The sequence below is a fragment of the Pleurodeles waltl genome, chromosome 9 (assembly GCF_031143425.1).
Source record: "Pleurodeles waltl isolate 20211129_DDA chromosome 9, aPleWal1.hap1.20221129, whole genome shotgun sequence".
In the NCBI taxonomy this organism is placed as follows: domain Eukaryota; kingdom Metazoa; phylum Chordata; class Amphibia; order Caudata; family Salamandridae; genus Pleurodeles; species Pleurodeles waltl.
The window spans coordinates 398,695,245-398,712,245 of NC_090448.1; the positions used below are offsets into that span (position 1 = coordinate 398,695,245).

Here is a 17,001-nt window from a genome sequence, read left to right on the forward strand (position 1 = left end):
AGGTGAATTCTGGGGCATGTGCTACCCCCGTTGGCAACCTGTGAGCCACATCTGAGGCCTGACTGAGTAGGCCTGCAGGGCCTGCGGGCACCTGCACTTAGGAAAGAGATTTTGTGAGGGGGACTAGACGTAAGTGTCTGGAAGGACCCAGTAGAGGGGTTAGTGTTCATCGTGGATGCAGACGGGCACCCTCCCGAAGGACATTACCAGGTAGGGGTGGACCCCCCAGAGGGTGAGGGGGACCCCTACCGAAAGGTACCTGTCCGGATTCCAAGGTGGGAAGCTGGTACACTGATACGTGGCCATGGGCTACGAGAATCGGCTTCCTGTGTGGGATGGGTGGAGATGCAGGCTCTGGCAGTGGGGAGATCATGCTGGCCAGCATGTGCGGGACCAGCCATGGTTGGACCTGGAGTGTGCATCAGGCCTGGAGTGCCAGATAAAGTACAGGCGCAGCACAGCTGCCTGTACCAGGCTACCCATGCTCTAGAGACCCCCTGTATGGTGACCTGGCGCACTAGCCCAGAAGGTGCCTAAGCGCAGCTGGGTACAATATGACTCAAGAGCATAGGAGCTCAGAGCACTTGCCCTCTGCCAATGCAGGGTGAAAGTGCCCATGCCATCCATACGAGTTAGAAACTGGTACCGTAACCTGTGTGTGGGTTTGATTACCTGGGACGGGTGAGGTATGGATGGGGCTTGGCATTTCCAGCCCAGGGCTTCCATGTCTGTGACAGGGTGGGGTGGTTCCTGAGTGGATGCATACATGGCGAAGTGACAACAGCTTGCGTATTTACGCACAAGTATTCATGATAGGAACGGAGCTGAGGGCTCAGGCCGATCGAGGCGCAAGGGCACTGTGGTGGTGGCTGTAAGTGTCACCTGTCTTGGCAGGTTGGTTCGTGCACTAGGGCACAAGGGCCCAGGGAGTGCTGAATACCCAGGCGTGTTAGCACTGCCACTGAGAGATGCTCTACCCATACAGTGATATGGGACAACTTGGCTTATTAAGACCGGTTGCAATAAGGGTTTGTAAGGTAGCAGCCTCTTACTGCTCACTATCATTGAACTCAGGGTGACAATCCCAAGCCATTGGTAATGATAGCTTTGTCGCTCCTGGCCAGGAAGTTTCACTTATAGAAAGTGGGCATTTCTAGGCATTGGGACTGGTTCTGGTGCCCTGTAAATTAGTCTTCATTCCCGGGGTCCCGGCGGAAGAGCACATCTGCAAATTCCCCAGCTGGCTGCTATAAAAGTCAAGCATGCAGAACAACAGTCCCCTGCCATTTGGGGCCTGGTGAGATAGATGGGGGGAGAGGTTGTGACACTTGGCATCCTGGCGAAAGAGCCTGGCAACCATAAAGATATGCATTCCAGGACCCCAGGGCAGACATGGAGGACATTTAGTGGGGACAGCTGTGGTTTAACGGAATGCCCTTCAAACCACCCCCCAATTCTAAGGTTGCAACTGAGAGTACCATCAACAAATATGTGTGACTAGTGCGGCTGGACCACGTTGGCGCAGTGGCAGAGGAATCTGGGTGCCCAGGAGGATAACTGTCTACGGAAGGGGATCCGTGCACCTTCACCAATTAGAGACTGGCCTGCAGCTGATTGCCTGCAGCTGTGTGGTATCCTCAAGTGGCTGTCCAAGGGTAGGTTGGCTTCCCCCTCTTCTCTGTAGAGGTCTCAGGGACGCAAAGACCTCCTGAGAGGAACCTATATTGTGATCGGTAATATCTGGAGAGCGGTGCCCTCTGTTTGTGCGTACATCGTGACACACTATGCCTGGCGGGAGCGGTGTATGTGTGAACTAAGTCTGGAGACCGGATGCACCAGGTGTGGGGACGCAACGTACTGCCCGCATTACTGGTGTGTGGCCCTTCATTGTGGGGATCACTGCATCCCGAGATGGCTTGTGGAGTGAACGGATCACTGTAGCAGGACCCAACAGGAGGCTCTTTGAGGTTGAGTGGGAGCATTTATCTTGTGTGACCCTTGGCTGCATGCTCATTGTGTACTGTGCCGGTTCATAGGGTGGACCCTGCAGAAGTGTGGGTACAACATCAGGGGTGCTTTACATGGCCTAGTGTTGCATGATGGAACTTGCTGCCGTCCAGGAACCCCCAGTCATCAGGGTCACGGCACTGAGCACTTTCTACGTGGGATCAAATCTGTCTGAGGCAGCTAGAAGTACCAGATAGGGTGTCTCCAATGCAGGGACACAGACTTGGTAACTTGTTGTGTGCTGAACTTGATTACTATTTGGTAACAGTGGGTTGTCTGGAGTGGCTGGGTGCCACTGAGTCTAATAGTTGGCCCTGGTGGCCAACCCCTGTGTTTTGCAGACCTGTGAGTGAACCTCCTATTGGGAGAGCCTGAACATCTCCTCCTTAATTGTTTACTATCTGTTGTCTTTACGGTCACCCACCTTGAAACCAACACCTGGGGAGTTGTGATATAGCCGTGATCGGCTGGGTGCTCAAGGAAAGTTACTGTAATCTTTGGGTTTGTGGTGGGGCGACGTTAACTGGAGGCTTGTTGGCAGGTGGAGGGCTGGTTGGGACCTAGAGGGTTTGCAAGTGTAGGGAATTCACTTGCCAGTTATCAGGGCATCACCTTGGGGTGCCGGAAGTGAGTGTATACAAGAGTGTGTGCATGCTTACCAGCGACAACTGATACCCAAGCCCCATGCCTAGGCACGGGGTGGATGTGAGAGAGGGAGTCTGAGTGAGAATGAGTTGCCTGCCTGATTTGCGGCCCCTTGTCTTTGAAGCCACCAGTCATAGTTGTGTTTTCTCTGTGGTGGATGATGCCTACAGAGACGGGCATGTGGACTTTGTTGCGGCAGCCCTAAGTGAAGACAGAGCTTGAGACTGGGACCAAAATTTCAAATCAGTATATCTCTGCAATCTTGCAACTGATTTATATGCAGTTTGCAGTTATGTACTTGGTGTTGTCTCACCTAATTACCTCTCAGGATGTTCCAGGCCAGGAGGTGGAACCAAGGTGGTCTCCAAGGCTCATGGAGGCAAAGGGGAGCAGGCAGCAGTTTCCAAGCAATGCTAGCAGCATTATGGCCAAAAGGGGTCATCAAACAGTGATGAGCTGACACTCCTTCATCTGGGCCCTTTGTGATGCAGACAAATCTAGGTGTTTTCACTACACAAGCAACTTGCCAACCCTGTGTCCTGGAGTGGCATAGACTCCACAACTGCATCATCTCTCACAAGTCCTTATGAAGCTGGGCTGTTCTTCTCCTTCTGGACATTTTCTTCTCTGTAGAATGGGGTCTATCAACAAACACTCTCTTTTTTTAAATTGAAACTTAGATAGAAAGAGGAGTAGGTGCTGGGAGAGGCCCTTCATGTAACTTCCAGTACTGGGCACTAATACCCTTTACCGAGTGCAACCCTGTAGCAGTGTTGGACTGGTGTGTTGCAGTCTTGCACTGCCAGATGGGCCAGCTTGAAAGGGCCAGTGCGTGGATTGTTATTTTCATCCCAATGGGCTGGAGGAATTTTTAAAAAAACAGCCTACATACTGGTTGTTTCAAGCTTGCCCATCTGGCGGTGCCAGAATGCCCGTCACTGCTGTGTACTGTACTGCTATAGAAGTGAATTAAACAAAACCATCTACCATTACAGGTTGCCCCAGACGGGAATAAAGATGGATGCCCTTATGCATTCTTCAAAATTCTGAAATAGGCTTCAAACACAACCCACAGCATACAGATTGTACATACACTTTCATGTGTATCCTAATCATATGTGAACAAATGGTTAAAGGAGACTTTATAAAACCTTTCCTATGGAGCAGACCAGTAGTCTACCACACTAAAACAGACATGTAAAAAGGTCTGTGCCTTTAGTAGGAACAATGCTGCTATTACTGCTATTCCCACAGTGCCCCAACAAAGAGGACAGTAGTCAATCTTATATAGAAGGTGCACTTTGAGTTCCTCCTCAACCTTAGAGCACGCTTTTGGGTTTAGGACATGTAACAGGGAAGCATCTCAGTGATCTCTGTGTATTGTTGGGCTCACTGAGGAAAAACAAAAAGCCATACCAATACAGAAATAACAAGAAGGATCGGGAAGCACACTTTTCAGAGTGATGCAGGAGACATTCTGTCCAAACACCGACTTTCCCTTCTTGGTGACTTTAATCAAGCATATTAGTTAATGTTGTGCTCACTGAAATACAGGTATATAGCCTCTTCTGTTTCTTATGGCTGACATATTTCACTTCTGGATGGTCCTCACATACCCAGGCACAGTGACTCTTGATTTTCCAGGGACATGGCATCTTATACTAGGACCCAACAGACACCTGAGTCTTAGGCCCTTGTATCTCCTGGTGGGCGACATAGGTTAATGTAAGAAACGTGTCTCTTGGTTTTCCCATGTCTTGCCGTTCTTGTGCCCTAGGTGGATCCCATAAACCCATGTATGAATGGGGTCTCTTGATCTTCCTGATTCAAACCATCTCTACTCATCAGTGCACCATGCAAGAATGGTGTCTGTTGATTTTCTTTGAGTTTTACCCCTCATTTGCCTAGGCCCCAAAGCCATACCTTTTTACTAAGTACCGCAGAGATCGCTCACCCAAACCTCAACATAGTAAACAATGATGGTATTAATGGTAGGATACGTGTATGCAAAGGCAACTCTTCTTTCTAGTATCTTTCTGCTTCATTGCATGGTTAAGCACAACAGCGTATTGTGACAGGTTTGTAATAAACATCTGAACCTCTCACACAGCACCAAAATACTTTCAACATAGTGCACATTGTGTAACATACTCTCTACCGCTCTACTAGCCATGCATAACAACCTGAATATATGCCTACCCATGCACCAAGAAAACACGTTTAGGCATCATTAGGAATAGGAAAATGCTATACAATTGCTACAAAAGAATAAAGTGATCCAGAAAGCCATTCCCAGAACAAGTTATGTAGGTTTGATTATTATCCAGTGAACAAGAAATGGGCATTACATAAAGGAACTGGTAAGAAATCCACTCCATTCGCTACCTGGCACATGGAAACGAAGCCTAATCAAATGTACCTTTATTATAATGAGTGTACAATTGGTCTTACAAAAGTAAACACCTTCTATCCAATGTACATTTAAACCAAGAAAGTACACTTGACTCAATTAATGTTCATCTGCTCCAAAGAATTCAGATCAATAAATGTAAATTCACAAACACAAGAGTATATGTATATGGAATCTGCACAACAGCACATTAACAGGAGTCAACTAAACACTTACAAACTGAGCTGACTATAAGAAAATATCCATATCCCATCAAGAAAAAACATAAAATAGCATGCACGTCTGTCTGCCAAATCAGTGGTCCATCCGCTCCTTTTACAGTGGGGAAGATTATCATGTTTCCAGTTGTGGTGCCTCCTCCGACTCTGCCGCTGGAAACCTTACACTGACAGCCTGGCTCACTTGGGACCTTCAGTGTAAGTACATCAGGCCAGCTGCCCTGTTTAGAGTTGAAGGTCTGATGTATTTTTCAGTTACGGAAAGCCTGGTGTTCCCAACAGTAAAAAATTACCCCCACACCCTGGGAGAAAACTCCCATAAGTTTTTTGATTTTTAGTTTTTTTTTAAATGCCTGTTTCGGAAGTTTGTTTTTGAAAAACAGAAAAAAAGTTTGCAGAGTGGCTGCATCAACCGTACTGGCTGCCCACCAAATTTGCAGTGCCTTCAGAGGTGCTGTAGTGGCAGTGACTCATTTGAAGGCACAGAGATCTCCTCCAAGCCAGCAGTGATCTCTAAATATGGTAGTTGGTAATCCATATGGCAGGAATGGGTAGTGCATCTGCTGCTCTATTGATGGCGGGCCTCCCTACAAACCCTAACTCATGGCCTAGGTGACTGTCATTAATTTAATAAAACATTTATGATGAGACAGGAAGGGTTCAGGATTTACTGGTGCCACTGGTAAACAGTTTCTTTTGGCTCTGAACTTCTCAAAATAAACTTATCTGCAGTTCCCCACTGTGATAAGGCACTTTTTAAAGCCTGCTCCTAGTGGAGCACTAAGCCACAGTCCATTACTTAAGATACTTTTTAGTAAACTCGTTTTCATTCCACTGAAAACTCGTAAGTAAATCTATAGGGTCACCAATACTGACAGAACATGACTTCTTGCATTTAGGCGAAGTTATAATTTGAATAGCACTAGTTATTGTATTACAAACATCTATTTCAACTAATAAGTTTCAGTCCTTTTTTTCTTTTTCTTGTATTGTAGCCTGCACCACATGTAATACTTTGTGACACCTTGTTATTGTTTATATATATATATATATATATATATATATATATATATATATATATATATATATATATATAGTATTGTATTGTAAATTGTAATTGAAGAGTTCTGATACTCCCTGGTGAGGTGTTTAGGTGCTGTACATAGAGTAGCACAGTACTCAGGAAAACCAAGGTCAAGGGTTCGTATAGTGGAATAATGGTTATTAGGTTTAGGCTTCTGAATTCAGAGAACCAATTCCATGTATTTCCTTCTGTTTCTTTGTTGTTAATTAAATGGTAACGTGTGTGAGGCCTTTGTGGCATCATGCAAGTGATTGAAAAGATGAATAGGGTGGCTAGAAAGGACTTGGTATTATTGGGTTTCAGTGAGAGGAGGGTTGTGATCTACAAAATGGAGTGTAGTCCATTAGCTGAGATGCTTATGCTTGCCACAGTAGATTTGGCATATCACAGCACGGTACTTGTCAAGTTGCCTGCCAGCTAATCAATGAAACCCATTTCATTTATCTCACAAGGGAACAATACTGGGATGCCCCTCTAGGGATTCGGATGGCACAATTCTGGCCAATATATCCTTATATACAAACATGTATGCAGGCACATAAACATGCATGTACATTCATAAAAAAGGTTGATAACCCTAAGCCAGAATGCAACATTTATTTTGTTTTGTTTACATTCGGAAAGTGTTGCATGATATAAATGGCATCACAGCACTGAAACAAATGGCTAAAAATTACATAACTATAGTCTAATGTCATACTTTTTGTTACATATTGGGAAGGCAAAATTCTAATGTACTGCTGTAAACTTTCATTCTTTTTCTATTATTATTGTGGGGCATTTTTGCGTTTTTTTCTCGAAGAATTGGGTCAAAATTATATAACAGCAGTTGCATAGCTGCTGATCTCACACCTAACGTTTAGCTTGGTTTGGTGTTTTTTATAATGCAGATGTCACGATTAGGCAGAACGATCAGGGCTGCAGAGGGAACAGGAATACACTCTGAGACAACGAAGTCTTGATGTGCTGTAAAGGGCCTTTAGGGGATATCTATGCACGTGATGATACTTAGCATCCTGGCGCTCAGGGTCAGGCCAGTTTGGGGTCGGGGGCTATTGGCAGGGGGCTAAACCCTCTCAGGTCGAGGGATGTTGCGCGCCTGCATATTTATCACGTTGGTGAATATGATCTCTGGCACTGAAGCTTCTGTAGCGCACTGATCCTGAAAGGCAGAGCCCGTGGCGCTGTAATGTCTGCCACAATTACTAACCTGGCCTCGGTGGAGGTTAGTGCCCCATGATGCATGTACATTGGCATTGACGATTACATTGGAAAATAGAACACCGATGAGACCTAAAAGTAAAATGATGTCACAGTGTGATGATACCTGTTCTATTTGTCTGGGCGTGGGTGAGAGGGTTCGATAGTATCCCACGCAGAAGTTCTCAAAATATCGATGCATTTCTACCGTTTTAACTGCTTCTCTTAACAGCCCCTGTCATGTTTTCTCGTTTCAGCCAACAGTTCCCTCCTGGGAGGCGGCGGAGGTAAGTGCCTTAATTTAAGTGTCCCTCTTGCTGTGGCCCTTTGAGGTGTGTGTCTCCTGGCGCGCGCCTTTTTTTAATTTTGCTCCCCCTCCTCTTCGATCGGAGCCGACAAGCTCGCTAATTTGTTTGCCGTTTTCTCTGCTGCTGCGGCGGAGGAATTAAACTAAGATGACAGTAAAGATTTGCAATTTAAATGTGACGTTTTAGTGCTTAAATATTTGCAGAGACAGGCTCTGGGCTTTTTCGATTTTTTTTCTCCCTTTTCTCTTGACGAGACTCTGTAATTAAAGACGTTGGCTGTCGCGGATATTTGAGCTGAGGCGAAATGTAGATGGAGTAAAGGCGCCGCGCCTCTTAGACTGTGTGTGTGTGTGGGGGGGGGGGGGGGGGGGGGGGGTGCGGGCGGGAGGATGGGGGATGTTTTTATCGTGTATTTCAGTTCATCAGTAAGAAGGGATTAAAGATAAGTAGGGCCTTTGGTGTAAAGGTTTACGAGCTAGACGTTAGGGCATTTTAACACCGATAAGACCACGTACTCTGCCATTCCCCATTCGATAGAATCCAAGAAATATTTCTTACAGCTAAAAAACAATTATTTCAAAGTTACGTGTAGGCGAGAGCGCACCGTTAATAATAACAAGAAAAAACATAGCATAGGAATACAATAAGCATTGGAGAAGCCAATATGTCTGACTCGCGTTTGAGTCTGAATAAAACGTTTAAAAAAAGACTGTGGCAGTGAAAAGACACAAAAGAAAAAAAAGATTGCTTTCGGAAAATAGTGCATTAATGAGACAAGTTATTTAATGTGTGGCAATGCAGTTTTTAAGACGTGTAATAGTACTCACGCATAGCAGTGTAAGCGCTCGGTGGGAGGTGGAATGATACTCCAAACAGCCAATAGCCTGAGGGGAGACAAAGATTCTCGTCTGAGCAGGGCTAAAGCTCATTCTGTGCATGTTTTAGAACATTGTTATCAATGGGTGTTTCAAGCCAGGCCTAAAATACGGGAGTACAAACTTGGATGGGGAATCGCAGTCAATTATCGTCACTCCTTCCACTTTCTCACCACTTCAGCAGACAATATGTTTGCGTCTGCATTGGAATAACATGGGTATTAAGTAATGACGTCAATTTCAAATCCAACTCAGCAACATGTATAAGCTTGGGCAGTTGACCTAGTCTCCCCCTGTGTTGAGATGGGGCAGCTCTGATTCATACTGTTGGGACAAGATCCTATATGCAGAGTTTAGACGTATGTGTGTGCGTAATTTACATTTCCTCGTTTTCACGTGAATTCCTTTCAGTCGTGTGGTACTGCATGAATAATTTAGCACGACATGCACATGCAGTTCAAGTGTGTGGCATGTTGGTCTCTAAGTAATGCATGCTCGTGGCAAGGAGACGTGGAATTCTGTTAATGTTTCCTTTTGTGCTCCTGCCTTAGTTGCTAATATTTGGTACCACTTCGTTCGCACATCTTGGAAGAAATGCACAGATTGAAGCACTTTGCCAAAACTACTACAAGAGTTATTCTTCAGCCATTTGGCTTTACGTATGACCCACAGAAAATGCATGTATGACATGAGATATATAAGCTGTGGCCCTAGCTATATAGCTGCAAGATAGCCATCAAGGTATTATGGTAGAGGTGGGTAGGGTGGGTATATGCAGGGGGTCCAGGGAGAGGTGAGGTGCTGTCTAAAGGATTGTCTTTTGCCTATAAAATCTGTACTGGGATGTTAAGCAACTTCTACTTGCAGTCTTGGTCTCAGGGTTGCTGGAGCTGCTGCTAGAGTTAGAGCTGCTCCTGAGTCCTTGGGATTGTTGTCCACGTACGATGGAATCCTATTGTGGGCTGCCTAGTAGATGATGTAGCAGGAAGTCAAGGTGGCCCATGCTATATAGGTAAGAAATAGAGTACTTTAAGGGTGGGTTTGATCCTGTTGAATTTCCTTAGTCTTTTCATCATGGGATGGTGTAGCGCCAACTATAAGCATGGGAACTGCTTTTGCAAACCCTCAAAGAGCTTCTTATTTTTGTGGATATCCACTTATGTGGCCACTCTTCTTGCAGTCCCCAAGGAGCACCAAGTATTCAATTTCCACATGAAATATACAAATGTGTTGCATATAGGATGCACACGTGAAACTCACCTCCTGCTTCTTCCTTTGTGAATCATGCACACTCTTCCCATACTTTCATTACTAATTTCTGAATGGCAAGTCTAATTTACCCACGGTAATTATTCCCAGAAGGATCAAGAAAGCCATGCCATAACTATTGATGTGATATCTATCCATATTAAGATAGTTGCAGCAGAGCAGCACTTTCTCTTGCCCATGTATCTAGAACCACAGCATAATACATTGAAAGAGCATGAAGCAAGAAAACAATACCAAAAATATTTAAAGCATTGTTTTGCACCAAGTCCCAATATTAATATTGGGTACATTACTCCCGGGGTAAATAACATGATTGCTGAATGATTTCATTGCAGTTACCTTTTGGGTCACAACATACAAAGGGTGGTATGTTATTGGCCATAATATTGCCTCTGCAGGAGCGTTACAGGTGTTATGGTGTTTATGTCGTGGAATACAGGTTATGGAAATGTTTACCTAGCTCCTCTCTGCTGGCAAGTGAAATTATGTACTGGTTGAGTATCAAATTATGCAGCAGGTTTGACTAAAATTATTCAGTAAGAAAAGCTAAATTATGCAGCATTATGAAGCACATTTGTGTAGCAGTATCATCTCTGCATTTTTAGATTATAACATATTGAAACAAGAAGGACCCCAACTATATGCAAAATACAAATATTTCTTGAGAGCCTCCTGTAAATGATACTCACAAACACATAAGAACTTATTCATAAATTTCTTGCACGGAAACATTTTTTAATGAAAACTGTGCCTGCTAACTCAGAGTAAAAGTTAATGTAAAATGTGCACTCAGCAGAAAACAAGCTCCCTCACCATGACATTAAATATTTGCTATGCTTAGTGTCTTGGGCCAGCACTAGCAAGGAGTCTCGTACACATTATTAACTTAAGAGCCCTCACAAACGTCCATGTTCTGTGAGCAGGTAAACTGGGCGAGAACAACTGGTCATCTCAAGTTGGACACTAAGCTATATGTCATCTAAATGTTCAACCACGATTCTGTGCCCTGTCAGCACTGGGTATTTGATATCAGACTAATCAGTATATCTGTGGTGCATTAGGACTTGGCCCCCTTGTAGACTGGTGTTTGGTTCCTCTGCCTTCTGTACTTGCAGTAGTCAGCTGCTAAAAGGCAGCCGCATATGGTGGGGCTTGATGGCGCAAAACTCACCATATTTGCAGTTCCCCCCAGTGTGTCACTTCTCCGCTGGCGTCCACGAGCAGGAATAAAAGGACTTCCTTCCTGCTCACTGGAACGCAAATCCAACCAATCCTGGACCTGATGTCATGCTGTTTTCAGCATAAGAGCAGCTCCAGGATTGGTCGGAGCAGGTTAACCCAGCAGTTGTTTTGAGGCTGAGGGCCTGTGCCAGCAATCCCCTGGCTGTTTGACAGCCCTGGGATTGCTGGATCTACAGTGGCATGTCGGGCTGGCTGTAGCTATTCAGCTGGCCAGCCTGATATGCACACTGAAAGGGGCAGCAGTCATCCTGCAATTGCAAAATTCAGCCCCGCCCCATGCCCTCAAGCTGTACACAGTGCACGTTTAGGCAAAATGAAATGGCATTGTTATGCCTAGTGGTGGCTCCCCCGTTTGGGAGGAGGAGTGTTGCCCTCCGCCAGCAGCTGCAAAATCTTTACCAGAAAACCATCATAAACTTTGTTTATGATGGTTTTCTGGTAAAGGGGGCGGGGCCACGAGCCTCAGGCTGTCAAACACACATGTGCACAGGGCTGTCTCCAGAGCTGCACAGGCTCCCAGTCTGCCTGGGAGAGTTCACCCTGGGTGCTCCCAGCCAATCTTGACACTGCTCTGAGCAGCGTTAGGATTGGCACAGGGCAGGCTGGGAGCCTTTGCCTGCATCACCAGCGAGGAAGCAGCGGAGCGCGGCGTCGGAGAAGGTGTCTTTTTTTTTTTCATTTAATATTTATTACCACCTCGTGCGCAGCCCCACCCCGTCCCTTCCAGGTCTGCGAGCTGCTAATGGTTATGACATTTTATTTATGTTTGTGTGCTGCGCTCGCAGCAGGCAGTGTGACGCTCCTCCACTCCTAGGGAAGAAACCACCCCTGGCCACAGGTGAAATCTCGTACAATAGTTTGTTTTTGTTTAAGAGACCTCAGTCAGGGAGTCACACTTCACAAAGGACTGTGTTGGGCAGATGAGAATGAGTCAGTCAGTGATCGATAGACATATATGCTTGGGGATAAAGTGGCATTTAAATATTGTACTTGACTGCTGGGGAGAGCAGGAACTAATTTGCAAAACATTGCCAGTCCTAGGTTTGGAGCAAGCAGACCGGTATTGTTGCTGCAACTTGTCATCTTGGGGTTCAGATGAATGTTCAGAGTACACACGTGCTGCAGATGCACCCCTCTTTCTCGGTTTACCGTGCTAATGACCCATTTGTATAGGTCTTGCTTCCCTGGGTTAAGTGATTACCCGTTTACCCGGATCCGTTCCATGTCACTTCCTATTGATGAAGTTGTAGCTAAATAAAAGAAAGTTGTTTATGAGGTTGATTACAAGGCATCATTCTTGTTAATCTAGGCTACAGTTTTCAGCCCCTGTCAGATTAGCTGTACACTTGGCATCAGGGGGTATAGCTACAATAAATGCACGGATAACAATGATTTCATGCACCAAATTATCCTTCTCTTACCATCATGCCTATTTAACAAAACTCCAGCTTCACCTTTCAGTGGAGTCTGAAGTATTGTTTATTAAGAGGAGCTGTGAATGAAGAAAAAATGGAGCAGAGGAATCTCCTACCATCTGCTTAGGAGCTGAGCTCTTTGAGGTGAGGTGAGGTGAGGTGAAGCACATACTTAGACACTAATACAGAAGTTTCTAGAATCAGTCACATGCACAGGTGTCATAAGAATAATTGCAGGGTACATTTGAAACCACCAGCAAACATACAAACACACTTGCTACAGAAGCAGCAGTTTTTGAAAAATCAAGCCTCAGGTGGCAGGGGCTCTCCTGTCTTGGCTCTGAGACCACCTGCTTTCCTGTTAACAACTAAAACTTTACTAAGAAAACATGGCTGTTGCAGGTTGCAAAAATCAGGTGTTATACAGTGCAATCATATTATTCTGATACTCCCATACCCTACCCTTGCTCAGTCAACATCTCCAAATTAGTCACTCTCTCTAATACCGAAGACAGAAAATCCCTCACGTCCTTTTCCTGCCACTATCTCAGTAGGAAATTGGGATTTTAATTGAATGAGGTATAAATATCACTGAAGAAACAACCACAACAATTGTCAGGGTGAACCTCAAAAGTCACTAAATTAACCTGTGTTTAACCCTCTGGTAACTTGGCACAAAGCAATCAGGCTTAACTTAGAGACACTTGTAGGGAAGTACCCTCTTTTTGGCATGGCTACCCCACTTTTTGCTTGCTGTCAGTATGCTTTGACTGTTTTCACTGGGATCCTACTAACCAGGACTCCAGTGAATTTGCTCTCTCCCTCTAAATTTGGTTGCCGTGATCTTGCACACCTTGCATTGGCGTACTGGTGCCCCCTTATAAGTCCCTAGTATATGGAACGTAGGTACCTAGGGCATTGGGGCACCAAGGGTTCCCCATGGGCTGCAGCATGTATTGTGCCACCCATGGGAGCCCATGCTAAGTGTGTCTGCAGGCCTGCCATTGCAGCCTGCGGGAAAAGGTGCAGGCACCCTTAAACTGCAGGTCACTACACCAGGTCACTGCAAGTCAGCCCTATAGTAGGCCCTCCTAGCCAGGAGGGCAGGCTGCAGGTACCTGTGTGTGAGGGCACACCTGCATGAACAGAGGTGTCCCTACGAACTCCAGCTCCATTGCACTTGACTTCATAAGTGTGGGGAAGCCATTTTACCACTGCCTGTATCCAGCTACATAATGGGAACTCAGAGCCTGGGCATGTTTGGTATCAAACATGTCGGAATCATACCCCAATACTGTTGCCAGTATTGGTTGTATGATTCCATGCACTCTGGGGGCTCCTTAGAGGACCCCCCAATATTGCTCTTACTAGCTTTATCCAGACCTTTCAAGCAGCCCGTTCTGCTGCCACACTACAGATGGGTTTCTGCCCTCCTGCTGCTTGACCAGCTCAAGCAGGGGAAGGCAGAACAAAGGATTTCCTGTGGGAGAGGGAGGCAACACCCTCTCCCCTTGGAAATAGATGTGACATGGCTTGGGAGGGGTAGCCTCCCCAAGCCACCGGTATGCTTTGAAGGCCTCCTTACATAAACTGGTTTGCACCTGTCCAGGGACCCCTGGTCCTTGCTCTGACTCAAAAATGGACAAAGGAAAGGAGAGTAACCACTCCCCTGTCGATCACCACCCCAGGGGTGGTGTCAGAGCTCCTCCAGGTAGCCACTTGATTTTGTCATCTTTAATCCAAGGTGGGCAGAGAAAATCTGATTGGCCAGGTCAGGCCCCCTCCTGATAGGTGGTCACCCATCTAGGTGACCAATCCCCCTTCCTAGGCTATTTAGGGTCTCGCCCTTGGATGGGTCCTCAGACTTGACGTGCAAGACTCCAGCAGGACTCCTCTGCTTCGCTTACTTCATCTTCTGGCCACTAAGACTGCAACTGGACCCTTCAGGAGCCAACAATCTGAAACTTCAGTGACAACTCCGCTCCGCAACATTGTTTCTCCGGCTCATTCCAGCAACTGCAACATTTCACCAGCTGTGCCTCCTGTGAGGGCAGCGAGTCTTCAGCCTGCTTAAGAAGTAAGAAGAAATCTCCCTTGCAGTGAAGGAGTCACTCCCCTGCATCTGCAGGCACGAACTGCAATGACGACTGGCTGCGTAGATCTGCTCTCCTCCCGAACTGTTTGGATCCTGTATCACTGGGGGTGGTCTGCTGTGGTCCCCTTGGTCCTCTCTGCCAGCTATCTAACTTGGGAGACGATAAGCCCTTGTCTCTCTTTACAGGACAGTACCCCTGTACAATGTGACTACTGCGGCTACCAAGTCTTGCTTGCTCCTCCTCCAAGGGATCTTCAGGTTCTACGTAGCCCTGGCCCCCAGCACTTCATCCTGCAAAGCACAGTCTCCTTCCTGCTGCTCCAGCGACTTAGGATCGCTCTTCAGGCGCTGCGACTGCTGTGCCTGCTGCTAGGGGGCTGCCTGTAGGGGCTACCTCCTCTTTTTGTGACTCTCCCGACTGCTGAGGGTAAACTTGGACTCCCCTTCTTGGGCGAGTCCCCTGGGCCTTGCTGGTCATCTTCCGCCTTGCAAAACTTCTTCTCTTGCATTTGCCAAGTCTTGATGGTAGTTTTCCAGCACCTCTTACCGACTACATCCCGACTGCCGACATGGGACACCACTTGCATCACTCCTGGGACTTTTCTTCACCTCCAGTGCTGCACTGCTGGCCTTCTTTGCCCACCCTTGACCTGGTCCTGCATCCACAGAAGGGTGGGTAGTGGCTCCTGCCACAACCTGCCACCCCAACACAAACTGGACTTGGTTCCCTTCCTTTGTGGTCCTCTTCTGTCAGGATCCACCTTTGGGTTCTTTCAGTCTTGGATGGGTCTTGCATAATCCTTTTTTCAAATTCCTCCTGTTGGTTTTGGGGAAAACTATGCACTTACCTCTCCTCTCCTGTTCACTGGGGGTCACTCTGGTACTCACCTCTTGGGGTTCCTAGTTCCTTCAACTCCCTTTCACTTATTCCACATCATTGGGTGTGGGACTGCCTTTCACACTCCACTTTCTTAGTATATGGTTTGGCCTTCCCCTAGGACCCTCTCTGTTTACCTATACTTTGCCACTGCTTATTGCTTTCCATGCCCTTTACTGATTGCTAATGTGTATATAATAGTGTGTTTACTTACGTCCAGTTGGGGGATTGCCTATTCAGTATCCTAGTATTTGTGTTACCTTAATAAAGTACCTTTATTTTTGTAACACTGTGCGGTTCTTTCATGCATGAGAGTGCCGTTTGACTTTAGTGGTATTGCATAAGCTTTGCATGGCTCCTAGATAATTCTTGGCAGCTCATCCACAGCTGCCTCTAGAGATCCCTGGCTACACTTCACTGATAAGGGGTACCTGGACCTGGTATAAGGTGATAACACCATAGGTGCTCACCAAACAACAGACCAGCTTCCTACAGCACTGTGTTAAGTATTTGTGCAGAACATAAACAATAACAACGTGAAAACAAAGCACAAGAGATATCTCTTTCAAATTGCTTAACATTTTATAAATAAAATGAGATAAAAACTTCAAAAATACAGACACAAGAACTGGATATATGCAGTTTTAAAGGTTTAAGTAAAATTAGCACAGGGAATCAGAAAGCGCCAACTTTGGTTATCTGGTCACTTTAGACAGGGACAACGTCACAAATTCAGGCCGACCATGATAGAATGCGGGCCGGATACTGAGAACAGGTTATTCCTGGTAGAAACATTACCTTTTCAAAGTCTGGCATGCAGAGTTCAAAACTTCAGGGTTTCACAGGAGGTGCTCAGCTGATCCCAACCAAGGGTCCGGGACCTGGGAAGGCACCGCTTGGAAATCAGGAACTCACTCTTGCAGAGGCCAGCATGGCTCAGGCACGTCCATGCAGATCCAGTTGCAGGTTCAGGTAGGGCCAGATGCAGCAGGTCAACTGGGTAGTCACAGGGATGCCTCTGGAGCTTGTAATGTCTCTGTAGCTTAGAACAGGAGGTCTGTCAACCAACACTTGGAGTCACTCAGGTTAGCCTGGGATGAAGCAAACAGGTCCAGTCTTCCTTTTCAGAGTGCAGGACAGGTCTCTAGAGGCAGGGCAGTCCCCTGAATAGCAAGGCTGGCCTCATTCAGCAGGGTAGTCCTCTGGTAGCAGCAGGGCAGTTCTTTTAAGAAGAAGGGAGGCCTAAAGCAGCAGGACAGTCCTCCTTCTGTAATGTCGACAGGTCCACAGGTCCAGGTGTGTATTGATGAATGGCTCAGCAGGTCCAAAAGTTATACCTGGTGCCACCCTTCGATG

At 46.3% G+C, this 17,001-nt stretch overlaps 1 protein-coding gene across 2 annotated transcripts in view; it reads left to right on the forward strand.

Annotated features, from left to right (window-relative positions):
• The window catches only part of MACROD1 (mono-ADP ribosylhydrolase 1), a 2,310,829-nt gene that overhangs the window by 1,167,253 nt on the left and 1,126,575 nt on the right, over positions 1-17,001 (forward strand). For both annotated transcript variants that reach the window (XM_069207113.1, XM_069207112.1), the window contains exon 4: positions 7,822-7,851. In XM_069207113.1, coding sequence (XP_069063214.1) covers positions 7,822-7,851 — 30 coding nt within the window. The remainder of the gene's footprint in view (positions 1-7,821; positions 7,852-17,001) is intronic.